The 18973-nt window shown below is 46.6% G+C and overlaps 1 protein-coding gene across 5 annotated transcripts in view; it reads right to left on the bottom strand.

The window, feature by feature from the left end:
• Nucleotides 1-2341: 2341 nt before the first annotated feature.
• Etv5 (ETS variant transcription factor 5) overlaps nucleotides 2342-18973 on the bottom strand; it is a 64422-nt gene continuing 47790 nt past the window's right edge. For all 5 annotated transcript variants that reach the window (XM_052740213.1, XM_052740215.1, XM_052740214.1 and 2 more), the window contains 4 exons: nucleotides 14810-14878; nucleotides 14479-14648; nucleotides 8207-8308; nucleotides 2342-4793 (listed from right to left, as the gene is read on the bottom strand). In XM_052740213.1, the coding sequence (XP_052596173.1) occupies nucleotides 4572-4793; nucleotides 8207-8308; nucleotides 14479-14648; nucleotides 14810-14878 (563 nt within the window). In that variant the 3' untranslated portion in view covers nucleotides 2342-4571. The remainder of the gene's footprint in view (nucleotides 4794-8206; nucleotides 8309-14478; nucleotides 14649-14809; nucleotides 14879-18973) is intronic.

The following is an 18973-nucleotide window of genomic DNA, read 5'->3' as shown; positions in this document are numbered from 1 at the left end:
ACCTGGCTCTGCCTCACAAGTGCTGGGATTAAAGGCGTGCGCCACCACCGCCCAGCTGATGGAACAGTGTTTAAGAGCTGGCAAGTAGAGTATTAAACATTTGAAGGGTCATCTTAAGCATTACCATGCCACAGAGCAACCTTTCATTTGAAATTGCTATTTCTAAAGCCTTTAGCAAGTGACTGCATTCAGTAGGCACTCAGTGGATGCTTAGAAAATGAACAATGTATGCTTGGAGAACGGCACTATATAAAGGTGAAGCAAAGATATTCTTAACTGTTCTATTTACCCTCAACCCCAAGTGCACATACACCTTAAATTCTCTGGGAAATGCCTCCTCCTCCTCCCCTCCTCCTAGGAGTTCTGGGAAGTGGCACCTCACCAGTGCCCTCACTGACCTAGGATGCCCTCCAAGATCACCCGGCTGGGGCCAGAACCTACATGTCCAGCCTCCCAGAGGCTAGTCTGGGTTGAATGGGAGCCGCTGTGAACATTCTGAAGAGAATAATCCTGGAGGCCAAGAGCCGTATTTTCAGATTTGATTTCAACCAAGTGTTTCCATTTAAGAAAGCTTGCCAAAAAGATAATGGAGACTTTAAAAAAAAAAAAAAAAAAAAAGAAGTGCTCTGTAAACTGTAAAGTGCTACCAAATGGTTAGCTATCTGAGGATCACTGCCAAGGTCAACAAATTGAAGCCTGGGTGGAGAGCCAGCTCTTCAATTGGAAGGGCCATGGAAAGGCTGGACGTAGGGTCTGTGTATTTGCCAGCACCAGGACACAACTTCCTGTGTCCCGCTGTGGATCCCTCCGTCTATAGGAAGCACAATGCACTTGCACCCCAGAGAACCAGTGTTTCTTTTACATTTGTATTAGGATCGTTTTTTCAGGACTCCTTCCACCCCCACCCCCCTTAGCTTGCATTTTGGAGACACACTATGCTCCAACTACCTGACTGCTGGGCAAACGGCTCTTCCCAAAGTCCCCTACTGTCTAGGCAGGGTTTATCTTCCATACTCAGTCCCAGCTGCATTACAATTTAGACTTGAGCTCTGGCTTTCGAATCACATTCTTTTGCCTTCAGACTACCTCTTTGTCATCTAACAGCTGAATAGGCATTGTTCCTCTAACTTGGATCGTGAAAGGGGACCCCATGGAGAATAAACTTCGCATTTTCTGGCTTTCTTACCCCAGCATGCAACACTAGCAGGGCAACCGTGTTGGGTGACCTCTGGCATTAGGTTAATGATCTGGGTCTGAGCCTAGGCTAGATAATGAGCCTGAACACAATGGGGAGATGACCGTCAGAGCTTTATCATCAGGAATCTGAGAGGAGAGCCCCTTTGTCCTGCACACTCTGCCCCCTTTCCCCGAGCATCTTTTCCTCATCTGTGGGAGCTAATGGGTTTTATGTGGCAGACACTCATTCCCCACAAGTTCCCATTGAAGTGGCTGTGTACCAATTCAGTCTTGGATGTTTCTACACTTAAGGGCTTGTAAAACAGCAAAAGAAAGATGGGAGATAACTTACAGAAAGCCTTCTGTTCTAAGAGGCTCTACTTTGTCTCTACACTGTAACAGGAGTCTTGAATGCCCCAAATAAAAAGTGCAGAGCAAGGATGAAACAGGAACCCTGCACACAAGACGCTGCACAGCTCTATCAATGACTTCCTCCCACATCTCTCTCAAGTGTTCCATGTGTGTATTCTGTTATGTATTTTTTCCCAAGAGATGGCCATGGAGGAAAGATGCCAAAAAAAAAAAAATATAAACTAGTTCTTTTGAGGGACTATCATCAATAAAGTATTTCATGTGTCCAAAGCAAAACCTGTTGGGAGAAAATCAGGACATGGTCTTTGTTGCTTACCAGTTTTCAAAGTACCAACCAAAGGGGCTGAGCCAGAAAGGAGAAACTCTGTGACTCAAAAAACACCCTGCCTAGTTAATCTTTGCACACAATCCAAGGTTCAAACGAATCATGCTTTAAGGAGAAAAGAATTACTAAGCGGTCCTGGGGGCAATTTTCGCTCACCTTGTGTTGGGGTAGGATCCCTGCCTCCAACCCTTGGATCAGATGTTTTTGTGTTTCTGCTTTTCAAAACAGGGTTTCTCTGTATAGCTCTGGCCGTCTTGGGATTCGCTCTGTGGACCAGGCTGGCCTCATGGATGAGATTTTTTAACCCTTCACTTCTTTCAACTCCATCACCCATTAGTAAGGCTACATGTTGGAGACAGCAGGGGTTGGGGTTGGGGTTGGGGGAGGGAGTTCAGAGGAAGCCCAGGCTCTTGCTTGCTTGAAAATTAAAACACAGATGGCAGGAAAGAGGCAAGTTTCAGGAGCATATAAAGGAAAGCAAACTTCTTTATTGTACACAGTACAGAATATAACGCAGCTCGGCAGGATGTACACAGCCCTGCGCAGGGGGAAGGGGTATCTCAAGTCAACTGGCAGGCTAAAGCCTTTCTGCACTGTAGACTTTCCACACTCTGGAAAAGAAGCAAATGAAGGAAAGAACCCCCACACCCTGAAGGAAACAGCTATCTGGGGGGTACATGAGTCGGATGGGAATGCAAAGTGACGCTGCTGCTGTCCTATGTCCCTTACGGTGCACCGTGCAGTCACACAGCAGGGCAGGGGCAGCTCAGGTCACAGAGGGTTCTCTTCATACCCAGTAAAACAGCATAAATTCATTAAAAAACAAAACAACAAAAAACCCCAAACCAGTATAAGTAAAGGGAGGAAGAGAAAACAAACAGACAAACAGAAAACCAATCTATACAGCATTTACAACAAATAAATCTCTAGCCAGCTGGGTAAAATTCGCATCTATGTATAGACTATGTGTAGATTAGAAAGCTATAAATATGCTTTAGAAAAAGTCCTTTCATTAGAGTACAATGCTCATTAAGGCCCAAGCTTCAGGCTTGACACCTCAGGGCTGACTAGCTTTCAGGAGGAAAACCTCAGTTCCCCAGTTACAAAATGCACCCCTCATTCCTGTGCACCTCTTCACGAGTGTGCTGTGGGTCATGAGAGGGCTGTGGAGTGCCTCACTGTAGGACAGCAAAGCCCATCCCACACTCAGTCAGCTCTGTGTCCTGAACACGAGGAACACTCTTCATGTGTGTGGAGTGTCAAGGACAGCACAGACTCCCGTCAACAGGTTGGGCGTCAGCAAGATGCTGGCACTTCCTGGTGACTTTCATCCACTCCAAATCCAGTTTTCATACAGCTTCAGTTTGGTTGTTTAAAACATTCCCAATATAATACAGCAATCAGAATAAAAACTGAAAAAAGAAGAGAGTAGCAGGAAGCCAGAATGCTAGCTAGCACTGTTTTACCCGTCAGTGACAGGCAAATTTCAGACCCTAAGGAACCATTATGCAGGGTTGAAGGTCCAAAACTGAAAGAAAAAGGAAAACAGAAACTGATGTCTATTAGGGTCCCACCAGGTGACCAGGTGTTACATGGACATGACATGTAGTATGTACATCTGCTTCCCAGAGAGGGCAAGTTAGTGAGCAAGGAGAGCTATACACATGGAATCTAAGCTGTGTCCAGGCTGCCCTGCACACTTCAAAAATGTACAAATCAGGTGTAAGTGTTTCAACAGGTTGTCTGGTGCCCAAGGCACCGAGCAGACTTCTACATGGCGAAGGGAAGCCCCAGCAAAGCCCCTCTCAAGCTGCAGCGTCTTCGTAAGTGGACACGGCCCTGACTACGTAAGGGATATAATAGTGCAGTTACCAAAAAGTTTTTGTTTTTGTTTTTTTTGCTTTAAATACCAAAACTACAAAAATCAGTTTATATAAACTGTTTTTCCCCCCAAAACAACCACCAAAACAAAATGATCCCCCCAAATCAAAGCAAAACAAAATACTGTCAAGTGTTTATCACCTTTCTTCTAAAACGAAAGCCATCTACACTCAGCCATGTGACTGGGAGGAGAGGGGCTTGATCTACATGTTGACCACTCTGGCTGGAAGGCTCGAGAGGAGCTGTGGTCAGAGAACCATGGAGTGGGTAACAGCTGTCCTGGCCGCCCCGGTTCTGGACTAAGGGGAAATATTCCAAACTGAGATGCAGGAGTTTTGCAAAATTCAAGCCTTAGTAATCTGAGTCTCCCCAACCCAGCCTTTCCACTTTCCTATGGGTGTGCGGTTTCTTTCCAAAGAATTGTGCAAGTCAAAGCCCTTCTATGTAAAGGCATTTAGTAGTACATGCTCAATGCAGATTGTCGTACACTCGGTCCCCTTTCATGGGCGCTAACCTGAACAAGGTATTGCTCTGCACATATTGTCCATGATGGCAAGGAGGCTCCACTTCCATCTCTTCCCAGGACTCTCATCAGAATCACCAGCCACTTGGTGGTTTTTCTGTCTCTCCCTGTTCCCACTCCCTAGCCAAGGTATTTGTTTTTAAGGGTGTCAATCCAGAGATGGCTTGGGTTCTCCAGATAATACTCAAAGGGCAAGCTTTAGGAACAGCCAAGAACACAAACAAAACCACTGCCCTCATTTGCCTGAATGGGGACTGCTAGCTCTAGGGTTTGGCCACTCAGCCATTCAGAAACTTAGTAAGCGAAGCCTTCAGCATAGGGGAGGCTGCTGCAGCGATCCATGTCCAGGAGGTAAGCAGGGTTGTCTTCAAAATGAGTCAGTGGCAGGGTATCCTCCTCGTTGAGAGGGCATTCAGACTCTGCCTTCAGGAACGGACGCTGATTGTCTGGGAAGGCCATGGAGAAGAGCGCATCCGGGTCACAGACAAATTTGTAGACATACCGTTCCCCAGCCACCTGCATGAGAACACGCAACACAAGGCTCAGCTGGAACAAGGTATGGGGCTGGAGCAAAGAATTTTTAAGGTGCCAATCTCTCAAGGAGTCAAGAACCAAAGGGCTAATTAGTAGCTGATTATTCCAATCGCATCTCAGGGACCTGTTACCTGCCAAGGGTTTTGTTGACACCACAGCTCAGTATTTTAAAAGACAGCATTTGAATTTTAAACACACGTCAGTTTGGCTTTTAGCAGCAAGCTGCACTCGGCCTTACACTGACAGCTCAGACAGCCTGGCTGCACTAGGGTTGATTCAGGGACTTAAAGACACAATGCAGATGCCAGACCACATTTCCAGTGACCTCCCAAGTGTACAGTTTTCCCAGGATTATGCAGGCTCTGTCGGCTCTTCAACAACAGCGAGAGAAGGGACAGATTCCTGACAGGCAAATCTAACTGTCAGGCATTGGAAGGAGAGCAGCTACAATTCCCGATTACGTAAGCAAGCGCGTTAAGACTAAAATACCCCAATGGCTGGGCTAGCCCAGAACTGTCATTCTGCTGAGATCTCACATCCCAGTGTTAACTGAAGCCTGGCCCCTGCTCCCCAGGTCTTGTGTTTAACTCTGCTGCAGTCACTAGGAATCAGGGAACCAGGCTTATCAGCACAGCGAACACAAGTACCAAAGCAAGCTTCAGGGGGCAGCAGATGTACATAACTGATCATCCCGACGACTCATTTGTTCATTCATCCATCGATTTATTGATTTTTTTTTTTTTGGTTTTTCGAGACAGGGTTTCTCTGTGTAGCTTTGCGCCTTTCCTGGAACTCGCTTTGGAGACCAGGCTGGCCTCGAACTCACGGAAATCCGCCTGCCTCTGCCTCTGCCTCCTGAGTGCTGGGATTAAAGGCGTGCGCCACCACCGCCCGGCTCGATTTATTGATTTTAAGATGCGAGTCTTTAATATGCGGCCAAAGCTGAACTGGAACTCACTATGTAGCTCAGGTTAGCCTTTAATTTAAAATCCTCCTGCCTTAGCCTCTTAAGGGACCACATGCCTGTGCTACCAATGCAGGCTCTGTGTACGTTCAGTTCTTGTGTGGGTGGCATGGCAACAACCCAAAAGCAGCCTGGCTCCCAGCACGGGTGCCATCACTAAGTCTTACCTCTGCTCCCCTTACCAACTGAGGGCATGAACCACCTGTGACACCGACAGGCTGTTTTAACCTTTTAAACCATCTCATCCAGCCACAGTTATAATAAAGCAATGGGGAGCACATTATTATGACTTAAGATACTTTCAGATGTATTACCCTGAAATTATGGCAGGGTGCTGCATTTTCCCTGTAAGGAATATGAGAAGTTACCTGACATAACACGCTACCAACTAAGAACCCACCAGAGCCACACTTCCGGGTTGTCCCACACTCGGAAATCAAGAGTCAGTAAGAGGGACAACTCTTCCTTCTTAGCTCTAAGCCACTGTGCCTCGGATTGCAGTCCTTCATATTTGATCTGGAGCTCTGGGAATAAGGTTGGAACGATGACATTTTGGATGAAAAATGCACCCATAATGTCAGGCATCTGAACAACCTGGTCCCTAATTAGTGGCACTATTTGGGGAGGCTTAGGAGGTGTGGCCTTGTGGGGGAAGTACATAACTGGGGAAGGGCTTTGAGGTTTCAAAGCCTTATGCCAGTTCTGGCTTGTGGTTCAAGATGTGAGCTCTCAGCTCATTCCTGCTGCAATGTCTGCCACTTCCTGCCATCATGGACTCTTAAACCCCTGGAACCAGAAGCCCAAATAAATCCTTCTACATGATGTTTGGTCATGGTGGGTTTTTTTTGTTTTTGTTTTTTATTCTTCCTCTTCCCAAGAAAGGGTCTCTGTGTATAGCCCTGGCTGTCCTGGAACTGGCTCTGTAGACCAGGCTGGCCTTGAACTCACTGATATCCACCGGCCTTTGTCTCCCGAGTGCTGGGATTTGTGTCACTGCTGCTCAGCTTGGTCACGGTGTCTTAATCAGAGCAACAGAAAAGTAACTAATAAGATGATGCTTTCTCCTGTGTTTGAGATTTGGTCTGATAGTAAGTGGGTTGGGGGAGATGGGAAGTAAATGCTAATGAGTATGGGTTTTTTTTGGGGGGGAGGGGAGGATAAAAATCCCACAAAATTGACTGCAGGACAGCTGCAAAGATTAACTGGTAAAGTCTATGCAAATGCTCTAAATTTTTTTTTTTTTAAATTAAACTTCAAAATGTTAAATGCTTCTTATTCTAAGCATTTTGGGGACGGATATGCAACCTGTGTCATAAAGGCTGCCCCAGTGTGTAGATGCTAGACTCATCTGGGAGATGAACAGCATATACGAGGCATTGAGGAAAGGTGCATCAGTCCATCTTCCACTTACTAATGGGATTTTAAGGCTGCGGTCCCTTAACCCCTGTCCTAACATGGACTCAATACTGGCTTCTTCAAAATAAGCTTCATCTTCTACTCTGCAAAGAAAAGACTCTTACTGAATGACAGCAGCTGTATGACAAATTTTGGGCTCTCTGAAGTTCCAGGCTGTATAGGTTTAAGAGAGAAGTAGATTTTCTTATTCGTCTAACTCCTTGAGATGGTTTCTCACTGTGAGGACAGTGAAGATCGCTGTGCCCCACATGTTTCGACAACTAAGATGTCACGCTCTACAGATTAGAGATCTGAAGTTGATTTTCATGCCTTCCTTTACATACACAACAATAGCTGGCCCAAGCGTTTTGAGAGTTTTGTATCTGGAAGCAGCTTAAGGACAGAGGAAGCCAATTTCCTCCTGTGTCTTTCGCATGTAACTTCTGTCAGGCATGGACTCAACAACATTAAAAGCACTTTAAAAAAAGAAGTGTTGTTCATTTTTTTAAGTGTGTACACTTGTGGGCCTGAGTGTGTGTATGGGTATCACCTTTGTACGGTACCCATGGAGGCCAGAAGATGGCGCAAGATCACTCAGAATTGGAGTTACAGAGGGCTGTGAGCTGTCTGATATGGGTGCTGAAATCTGAAGTCAGGTCCTGCGAGAGCAGCAAGAACTCTCAAATGCTGAACCATCTCTCCAGTTCTAAAAGGACTTTAAATATCCTACTTGTCTCCTTTTTAAGTTTTTGGAGACAGGATATTATGGAGCCCAGGCTGGCCTAGAATTTGATATGTAGGTGAACTGGCCTTGAATTTTTGATCCTCCTGCCTCTACCTCCCAAGGGCCGACACTATAGGTATGTGTCACTCTGTCTTATAATTCCTGTCTTTTTTTGTGTTTTCCAGGTTCTTTTCTACCAGACTCACTTATGAGGCTCATGTTTTCTTCTAGTTACTGTAAATGGCCTGATTACAGAGGTGAGGGGCATTCCTTGAACACAGCAGAGGGATTTAAGCACCTGAAGTTGCTCACCTTCTGCATGATGCCCTTTTCATAGTAATAGCGTAGAGAGCGGCTCAACTTGTCATAGTTCATGGCTGGCCGATTCTTCTGGATGCCCCAACGCCGAGCAACCTGAAAGGACAAGACGGCAAAGATGCAAACACCGAGTTAATGTTCTGTAATGATTGTTTTCTCTAACTTGGAAAGTAAAGCGTTTAATTCTCTCAAGATCAAATATTAAGTAAAGGTGATGATTCGGCCACAGTTCTTAGAGGGTGAGACCTGGGGGTAGAAGACTCCTAACACTGTAAGACTGTAGAGGACTTGGTTAGCATCCCAGAGGATACAGGCCCTCTACTATTTCTCCATTTATGAATTATTGACCAATACTCATGGACCATTAACATATTGCCATTAAGTGCTATGGTTTCTGTAGCAGTCAATAAGGAATAATTAGAACGGTCATTCCTGAAACATTAGGAACATGCTAGTGAGTTGCTAATGGGCCTGCAGAGCAGAAGTTCAATTCTAATAAGATTGGAGAGGGGCTGGGAGATGTTTACTTATTGCAGCTCACGGACTAAGGGGGATTCAGATCATTTCAGCCTGCTGCCAACCAGCCCTTCACTCCCAGCAGACCCACAGAATGGACAGTAAAGCGCCCAGCACCATTATCCATTTAATGAAAAATTAACGGGGCTTCTCACATGGTTCTAAAGGGCATTACAGCAACCCAGTCGACTTGAGGTGCAGGGATGGGGAGATGTAATTGGAGCTTTGGGTAAAGGCGTTATGGGGGGGGGGGGGGTAGTTTCCTCCGAGACTCTACTCAGCTATCAGGGCAGCAAGTTCTGTTCTCTAGCATCTAAACTTTCACGATCCCACTTGGGAGGGTGGCTGTCAAGGCAGATCAACTGTGGAAACGTGAGATGTCTGATGTCTTCATTTTAGTCACCTTTAGAAACTTCAAAAAAGACCACCTAACTACATCCTTTTGAAGTTTTTCTCAATTATGTGTTATTTGGAGACAGGATCTCTCTATGTAGCACAGGCTGGCATCAAACTCTTCATCTTTCCGCCTCTGCTTCCCAGTTGCTTGGATCACAGGCATGCAACACCAACCCCAACTTGCTCTTTTGAGACAGACACACAGACACACTCCAGCTGAGAAAGCTAAAGGTTAAACGTGGAGGAAGGTGAAGAGAAAACAGCAGATCACATCAGCGATATGAAGGGTAGGGGTGTGGCAGAAACTCCTCCTGAATTCAGGATTCTAAAATGACCTCTAGCAAACACCAGAGACAATCTGGGAAGGAAGAAGTCATCGGTCCTAATTATATCAGAGCAATCCACCAGCTACGTTTCTACTTTGCCCTGCAAGAAATCCTGTGCAAGCTCAATTTCCGCTTATTATTTAGTGTCTCTCAGGCAACCACGGATCTTGGGACTCTTTTTTTTTTTATCAATTAAAAAAAAAAAAAAAAAAAAAAAAGGCCCAAAGGCTAGAAGTCCTTTTTACTTGAGACAGGGTCATCTTATGTAGCTGTGGCTAGCTTAGAACTTAGGCTGGTCTCAATTCACAGAGATCCACTTGTCTTGGCCTCTGAAGTGCTGGGATTCAAGTTGTGCACTAACCCATCTGGCAAAGAGAAATACTTCCAATCAATGGAAATACTGGTAAAAAGAGAAATTTGCTAAGTTAATCTCAGTCCTGCAAGGTTCGACAGCAACCCACACTCGGAAGCTACTTGCCAACCTGTCTGCCAGAAGTGATGGGGAATGTCAGGGAGGCTGGCTCCGTCTCTTTCCTCCCCTGGGTGGTGGAAAACAATCTACCTGGTCTTCAGCCTCAGTGCTGTCCACTCTTTGCCGCCAGCACATGCCATAGCTTACTGGAGAGCGGTTTTGTGTATGTGCAGACTGCAAAGCTGCTCCGGCAGCGATACTTACTGACTCATCCTCCAGGCTGGTGCCCTATGATTCAGTGGCCTCGCCACACTCCTCCCACCACGGCAATGCGTGATGCAGCTGGAGACTCGGGCAGCCCCTATCTGGTGTTAGGAAGAGCAGGCGAGGGCATGTTGCCAGCTCGCTCCTTCTTTCTGCTCAAGTACTAAGTTATAGAATACACACTTTGGGAGCTGAGCCTGGGGGGGGGGGGGGGGGACGATGATGACGACGACGACCGCACTCATTCCTCTTCAAAGAACAAGCAGTCACAGAACAAGGCGTGGCTCTCTCTAGCAGCCCAGCCTTTAAAACCTCCCATGGCATCATTTATCTGCCACATGTTCAACAAACAACCCTACTCACCCCAACAAATATTCATATTAATGCAGATTCACAGTTAAAATGGCTCCAGATTAAAGCCGAGTCAGTCATAATTGAGAGGGTGCTAAGCTGGATGACTATCAAAAGACATTTGATTAGGGGCCTGCCAAAACGCAGTTCTAAAACCACAATTTCCATGCACAGTGTAATGGATATTATAGATAATTACCCAGAGTGCACTACTCAGCCACACAGCTGCCTACAATTACATCCCCAACAGCTTCCTCCTCTGCTTCACCCTTTAAGCTCCCCCGTGACAAGTTCTTACAGCTTTCCCCGGGAGCTGGTGGTATCTTCCTGACATTAATAAGGACAGGGCTGTCACAGTTACACAAAGAACAGAAGAGGAAAAAGTCAAGCACCGTGCAGGCCAAGGCTCAGTGCTCCCAAGATTTCAAAGGGCCCGGCATTAAGGAGCACGAGGATGCCAGAGACCTCAAGGTAGGGAGTAAAACGCAGTTCCTAAAGAAACAATGTTGGAAGTGGTGGGGTGGCTCAGTGGGCAGAGGCATCTGCTTCCCAGGATTGGATCTTCTGGACCCACATGGTGGAGAGAATTCACTCCTGTGGGTTGTCTTCTGATGCAGCACATGCAAACTTGGATGTGTTGCCCCATAATAAAAACACTATAATAATAATAATAATAATTATTATTATTATTATTATTATTTTTAAATGCTGCTCAATCAACAGAGAGGCTCAGGGCTGCCATGGCTTCCCATGTGTGACTTGGAGCCGCTTGGCATTTATGAGCATTCTGGGTTAATATTAGTTCCTTCATTAAGTAGGAAAGCAGGGGCCCTCTGCCATCTGTTCATCATTTTCCTTACCGCTGGTAGGAGAGCGGCAGATTCAATAACAGCCTTACAGAGGCTCATAACCAGGTTTACCTGCAGCTGGACAGCCTGTGCTCAGGCCCGAGGCGGTGGCAATAAAGCCATAAAAGCTCCTGTTTGTGGACTGAGATGAATCAATAGGGCTGCCCACAAGACAAGCTTACCTTCATTTCCAAAAGCCTGGGTGAGTCAAGGTACCATCCCCTCACCAAGCCTCACATAAGCCAGGCCGCATCATTAGGAAAGCAGTGACATCCCCGCCCCCAGCACAAGTGGAGCTCAGCCTCCATCTCTACACAACCGAGCCCAATCGGAGGCTGTGTGTAGTGCTCCATGTTGACAGCCTTTCTGTGAACAGGAGACAGGGAATGCCACAGACATATCTGTGTGTGTACACGAGTGTGTATGTGGCCTTATGTTCACATGGAGGCCAGAGATCCAAGTTGCGTGTCTTTCTCAACTGCTCTCTACTTTCTGAGATCAAGCCTCTCTAAACCTGGAACTCATCCATTTGATTAGGCCGGACAGCCCATGAGCTCCAGGGATCTGCCCGTCATTACTCGCGGAATGCTGGGATTACAGATGTGTGGCGCCGAGCCGGGCTTTCACGTGGGTGCTGGGGATACACAACGGAATCTCCAATCTTACGTGGCAGGCGCTTTGCTGACTGAACCCTTCTCCCTAGCCCCAGGAACGTACGTTCTATACTACTTTAAATGAAGCCTGCCTTATTTTACCAATGCAGGACACCCCAAGATTTTATTCCATTCCCCCCCCCTCCTTATCCTATATCTCAACTTTCAGACCATGTCCTTCTTCCAAACATAGTGTCAGGTTGCTGCCTCCTGCTGCCAGCTCTGCAGTCCTTAATGGAATGCTTCCCCAGAGGGCTGTTCCCATTTCTACTGTACCAACTCAGGGGCAGCGTTTGCCTAACCACGCACTATTAAAGAAGCGCATGTCAGCCAGTGAGTGTGTGTATGTGTTTGTATCTTCTCCAACTACAATCTTTTAAACCCTAAACCAAAGAGAAATGAAGATGACTCCCTTTGGCATGAGATACACTAATAACCTGGTTTAATTCTCTGTGCTGTATGTTCAGGTCCTATGGGTGCATCTTCCTCACTGAAGACAAGGCGGTGGGGTTCTGTCTTAGGTTTTTCTGTTGATAGCTCTGGGCAAAAAGATGGTAACAATGTATCCTTTTCTGAGGGGGCCTCAATGGAGAAAATGCCTCCCTAAAATTGGGCGGATAGGCAAGCCTGAGGAGCAGCAGTCATGACCCCTTTGGGAGGGGTGTTGAATGACCCTCTCACAGCGGTCGCCTTAAACAATCTGCATATCTGATCTGATCGGTAGACCATCTATCAGATAATTACATTACGATTCATAACATTAGCAAAATTACAGTTATGAAGTAGCAATGAAAATAATTTTATGGTTAGGGGTCACCACAACACCAAGAACTGCATTAAGGGGTTGCAGCATTAGGGAGGTTGAGAAACACTGCTGTAGAGTATTTTCCTAATCAGTGATTGGCATAACAGGGCTCCGGTCCATTGTGGGTGGGGAAACCCCTGGGCTGAAGGTCCTGGGTCCTATAGGAAAGCAGGCTGAGCAAGCCAGTAAGCAGCACTCCCCCATGGCCTGCGTGTCAGCTCCTGCCTCCAGGTTCCTGCCTCGACTTCCTGGATGATGAATAATGATGTGGAAGCAAAAGCCAAACAAACAAACAACAACATCCCATAAAACCAAAACCAAACTAAACAACAAAAAAATCTCCTCCCCAAGTTGCTTTGGTCACGGTGTTTTAATCATAGCAACACAGCAACAGTAATCCTAACTACTATGATAACCAGGATCCTACACAACATACTTAAAAAGAAAAAGAAAAGCATTTACGTTCTGGGGCTTAGATGGAGAGTTGGCTCAGCAGTTAAGATCCAGGTTTGATTCCCAGCGCCCACATAGTAGCTAACAACCACTAGTAACTCCAGTTCCAGCGGATCCAACACCCTCTCCTGGCTTCCATAGGCACTGCACGCGCGCGCGCGCGCACACACACACACACACACACACACACACACACACACACACGTCCACCTACATACACCCAAGCATGCACACGTACATTTTTATAAAACAAACACATACTTTAAAAAAATTTAAGCTTCAAGACTTAGCTTTGGTGGTTTTATTTTTCCAAGTTAGAGCCAAGTGAATCATGTGGTGGGGTCGGTGAGATGGCTCACCAGGTTGCAGGTTAAGGCCCTTGCGGCCACTACTAATCCTGGCAACTTGAGTTTGATCCCTGAGACCCACATATAGGAGTGAACCGATCCCCATAAGTCCTCTGACTTATACCAATTTAGTGCATGTGCATGCAGACACATTCAATAAATGAAGGTTATAAAGGAAAAAAAGTATGGAGTAGGGTAAATGCAGTCCGTTCATACAGCCTTGGCCACGGGCTGTAACAGACCAGGGTCGAATCTATGTTACAGACAACATTAACAGGAAGCACAGCCTGTATCAGGGTTAACTCTTCATGGCTTCACCCATTACTTTTGTTTATTCTCCCTAGGAGTGTTACAACACTTTCAATGTTCTACAACGGATAACTCTGCCTGTTCGTTTGGTAATGTGCAGAAAACCGTCCTACGGACAGGAAGAACCACTGTCGAGCCCGCCAGCTGGAAAGAAAATGAGAAAGCAGAGCACACTTCAAACACAAAAGCCTCACTCATCACATCCAGCACCGACTGTGGTGGTTTAAAGAACAAACGTGCCCCACAGGCTCCGGCATTTGAACACTAGTGGGTTGGCGGAGCCGCTTGGGGAAGTCTAGGGGGCGTGGCCTCGCTGGAGGACGTGCGTCCTTGGAGGTGGGCTCTGAGGTTTCAAAGCCCCTGAGCCATTTCCGGCGCTCCTGCTCTCTTTGCTTCTATGCTAGTACTTGAGCTGGGAGCTCTCGGCTCCCTTCTCCTGCCATCGTGCCCAGCAGCTTGTTGCCTGGCTCCCCACCGTGCCAGAGTCCAACCCTCTGGAACTGGAAGTCTAAACAAACTCTTGGGTAAGTTTCCTCGGTCACGCTGTTTCGTCACAGCAGCATTAAAGTAAGACACCCAGACTCACCTCCTCGGGTTCTATCAGCTTAAATTCCATGCCTCGGCCAGTCCAGGCAATGAAGTGGGCATTGGCTGGGTCATCAAGAAGGGTGACGAGGAACTGCCACAGCTGAAGAGAGCCTCGTCTCTGATACGGGGGCCCCTCTCGATAGAGGGTGGGCTCCTGCTTGACCTTGCCTGTGTGGGACAGGGGTACAGAGGTTATAACTGAGGTTGGAGTTTCTCAGGGATTTGCACAAAAAGCAGTGGTTGCTGATGACTTAGTCACTGAACGAACGGGCTGGGACTGACATCATCAACCCTCTCACTCAGCTTCAAGTCTTGGACGGGCATCTTACCTTCCAGTCTTTCAGGCACCACGCAGGTGTCATCGAAGTATAGCCTGGGATCCTTTTCATATGGAAATCCTGAAAGAGTTGAAAGAGAAAGACCACACTGCTTAACAGTCTGCTTTATACTAAGAACTATGGAGTTAAGGACTAAAGAGGCATTCTTTAACATAAATTAAAAACTATTATTGTGTGTGCATGATGTGTGTGGGGCACACACATGTGGAGGTCAGAGGTGGCTCTCTGGGGTCCGTTCCCTTCTCCTACCTTTCACAAGGGCTCTGGGGACAGAACTCAGGTTGTCAGGGTTTCTCGGCAAGCACTTTTGCCAGTGGAACCCTCTCAGTGCCCCATAACCTTTCATTTCTGGTTCCTAAGTCCTACTGTCGCACCCATGCCAGACTGAATCTTCAGAGACTTCCAAAGGACTCAAGCACTCAAGTTCTGATGTCACTACCTTGGCTGAATCAATCCATGCTATCAGGGCTCGGGCTGCAGGAAGCGCTGCTGAGTCACGAAGGTTCTCTCAAATCTTAGGAAGTTTGCAGGGCCAGTATGGCTATGACTAACCTGTTTATTCTGGTCGGCCTAAGTAGCTAGCTTTGTTTTATGTGTGTATAGAGTTGTCATTTTCCTTTCAGCTAACAGTAACTCAACCTTCCCAGCAGACTTGTCCAAGCTATCCACACACCTCATTCATGTGCCGCAGCCAAGTATATGTAGAAGGAAAAGATGCAGGCCCACAGGAGACTGGGAAGAGCGGCACACTCAAACAAGTTGGAGCACTGTTCCCAGACACAGCGGAAGGAATTAAAGCCTTCCTCGTGGTAGACTTGTCATAGAAGGGGAGTCAAGAAATGGGAACTGAATGCTCTGAAGAGATACATCAAGGATGAAATAGTTGAGGCACAAAGCAGAGAGGACATGGGAAAAGACGGCCAGATGTTCTCCATAAGCTGGCCTGTGTGCAGTCCCGACCTCAACAAGATCTGTGGTTCAAACCCAAAGCAGCTAACAACTCCCTGTTGGGGACCCCGTGCTCTGTACCTCACAGGTATTACACCTGGTATACAGGCCTTCATCCCCGGCTCTTCTCTGACTTTGTTCCTGGTTGATTTACCTAGCTGAAGACTACTAGTCTATGTGTGCTAGATCCGCAGAGGGGACAGACAGGAGACTCTCTGCAACATGAAAACCCCACAAGTCAAGGAGCCCGGATGTGATCCCTCCACTGATATCCCTGGCTTCTTTGTAATCAGTTCAGGTGAGGGACTGTCTTGGCAGGCCTGGCACCATCTTAAGATGCCAGGGCCTAGAAAAAAAAAAACTCAGTGCAACATGCAACAGATTATTTTGATGTTTAGGTCATTCATCTTTCTGTTTTTAGCCTCAGGCATGATTTTTCTGTTATTTAAATCAACAACACCATATATGGAGAAACAGCTCAGTGGTTTAGAGCACTGACTACTATACTAGAGGACCCAGGTTTGATTCCCAGCACCCACATGGCGGCTCACAACTGTCTGTAACTCTAGTTCCAGAGGAATCCACTGACATCTTCTGGCTTCTCCTTGCACTGAATGCACATGGTGCATAGCCATCCATGCAGGCAAAACACCCATATACACAATTTAAGAAATAAGTATATTTTATTGGCTTTTTTTTTCCTGATTGATTCAATTAAAACTTTAGGCCACATATTTTGCTGATGTGGGTAGGAGGTAAGAACGCAGCCATGGACTTTGTTCTTATGTGTTCACATCTCAACCTGAAGCAGGAAGCAGACAGTAAAAGAACAGGCAATAAATGATTAGTATAGCATAGGAATTAAAGAGTGCAAACTCCAGAGTGAGAGACAGGTTGACCCCAATTAGCTGTGTGACTCTGAATACATGAATTCCACTGTGTTCAAGTTTCCTCACTGGTACTGTTATGAGGATTGAACAGTTAATGTACTGTCTGTTCTGCCAGCCACTGCTCTACCTTTACAACAGAGTAAGTACTGTGACAAGCACTATTAAGAAACTATGATGCTGTGTCAGGGGTGGTGGCACACGCCTTCCACCCCAGCACTCTGAAGGCAGAGGCAGGTGGATCCCTTTGAGTTCCAGGCAGCCTGGTCTACAGAGGGGTAATAGTTGAGACTCTGCCTCAAAAACAAACAAGCACACAAACAACAACCAACCCTGAATGATAGTATGAGAACTGTCATCTCGACACCCCCTGCATGGAGTCCGATATTCTCAAGGATAAGGGTCCTGTCCTATGCATCTTAGTGTTCTCACAGCGCCTTGCCTATAGTTAAGTGTTCCATCAATATTTGAAGTACAAGATCTCCTGACAATTTAAGCAAAGAATGTTGACATTCTTTCCTTTAAGGCATGGTCTCACGTAGCATACGTCTACCCTGAACTTGCCATATAGCTGAGGATGACCTCAGACTCCCGATCTTCCTGGAACCCTCACCTCCCAAGTGCATGACACCTGGCAAACTGACTTTTATGACAAGCTGGTGTACTCCACATTATCAGCAAGATGTAATTCCTCATGCGTCACGCTTTTTCCCCTTTAGCTGCCAGGAGGTGATATATTTCCCACCTTCCCTGTTTTAATATTCCAGTGCTGTTTAAATGGTCTCGTTATAAAGTCATTGTAAGCAAACCGCTTGAAAGTTTATATATCTGTCAAACGTGCCGTGGTGTTATTTTCAGCGCTGTCCTCTAAGGGAAAGATCACTCATCCACAATCCCGCAAGAATAAATTCTTGTTTTGGTTTTCAAAAGCTTATAAGGAACATCATTTGGGAACATTTTGTGGTTTCTAGTTATTGCCACACGGGGCCCTCTAAGACACCTGGAAGATGTTTCTAGTTTGAGTGATAAAGCCAGTTGAGTTTGCATCTCCAGCTACTTCAGTTGTGGCCAGCACCACTCAAATAAAGGCACCGGAAGGAAGGAAGAACCTGCTTGACAGGCACTGGAAATGAAAGGCTCAAAATATCACACGAGGATTCCAGGTGAGTACCCGAGGCAGGACAGCTATCTTAGCAATCAGAGATGCCAATCAGAAATGCTTGTTTTGATAACTGTTTCCTAGGCATCTGTGGTCAAGACTGTAAAGGAAGAATAGAAAAAAACTGGGCCAAGATAATTTAGAGCAGTTTAACACACTGGCTTTTTTTGAAATTTACTTTTTCCAATGTGTGCGGTCAATTGGGCAAAGGAATAGGTTGGAGGGCGGAGGGCGGAGGGCGGAGGTGGCTTCACAAGATGGTTCTGTGTGTAGTAAGCAACCCAAAATCTTACTAAAAATATTTCCCTTAAGAGCATGCTCTTTGCTAAATGTTGTAATTATACAAAATGTTTGCCTCCCTCTCTTCCCTGTTCCTTCCAACATGTGCTTGCTGCAGACATCAACTGCCTCTGTAGAAACAGTGAGGAGTCTGGAAGCAGGCCTGCACAGCTGTGTCTACACAGCCAGCGGTCCAGTAGACAGCCGGCCTGCTCAAGTCTGGACATTCACTGAGATTATCACAGGGTGCACAGCAGGGGAGCAGTACTGGTCTTGCCTAGCCAGGGGGGAGCCATCTACCCAAGAAACCACTCTAGCCAGCCAACTAGTCACTTGCTTTTGTTTGTTTTTCCAGACAGGGTTTCTCTGTGTAGCCCTAGCTGTCCTGGAACATACTGTGTAGACCAGGCTGGCCTTGAACTCACAGAGCTCCGCCTGCCTCTGCCTCCTGAGTACTGGGGTTAAAGGTGTACGCCACCACCACCCAGCTGCAACTATAGTCACTTGTAAGAAACAACCAATGCTTCCTGAGAATCTGAAATGCTACGGATGGGGGTTCACAGCCTCAGGTACGTGAGGCTGGAATTTGAGGGTCTCACCACTTAGGGTAAAGCTTCATTCACATCAAAACTTCAATTTAAACCCCCCCCCCAGGTGACCCTAAGGTACAGCTGAGGTTGAGTGTGGTTTTCAAACTTGAAAAGAGAGACTTCTGGGCTCCAGGTTGGGACTTTTGATTCAGTAGCTGTACCGGGTGGTTTTGTGTGTCAACTGGACGCAAGCTAGTCATCAGAGAGGAAGGAGTCTCAGTTGAGGAAATGCCTCCGTAAGATCCCACTGTAAGGCATCTTCTCATTTAGTGATCAATGGAAGAGGGCCCAA

Source organism: Peromyscus californicus, unplaced genomic scaffold (genome assembly GCF_007827085.1).
Source record: "Peromyscus californicus insignis strain IS unplaced genomic scaffold, ASM782708v3 Scaffold_16__1_contigs__length_79575227, whole genome shotgun sequence".
NCBI lineage: Eukaryota > Metazoa > Chordata > Mammalia > Rodentia > Cricetidae > Peromyscus > Peromyscus californicus.
Note: the sequence above shows the minus strand (reverse complement) of the source record. Positions and strands in the feature narration are given on the sequence as shown.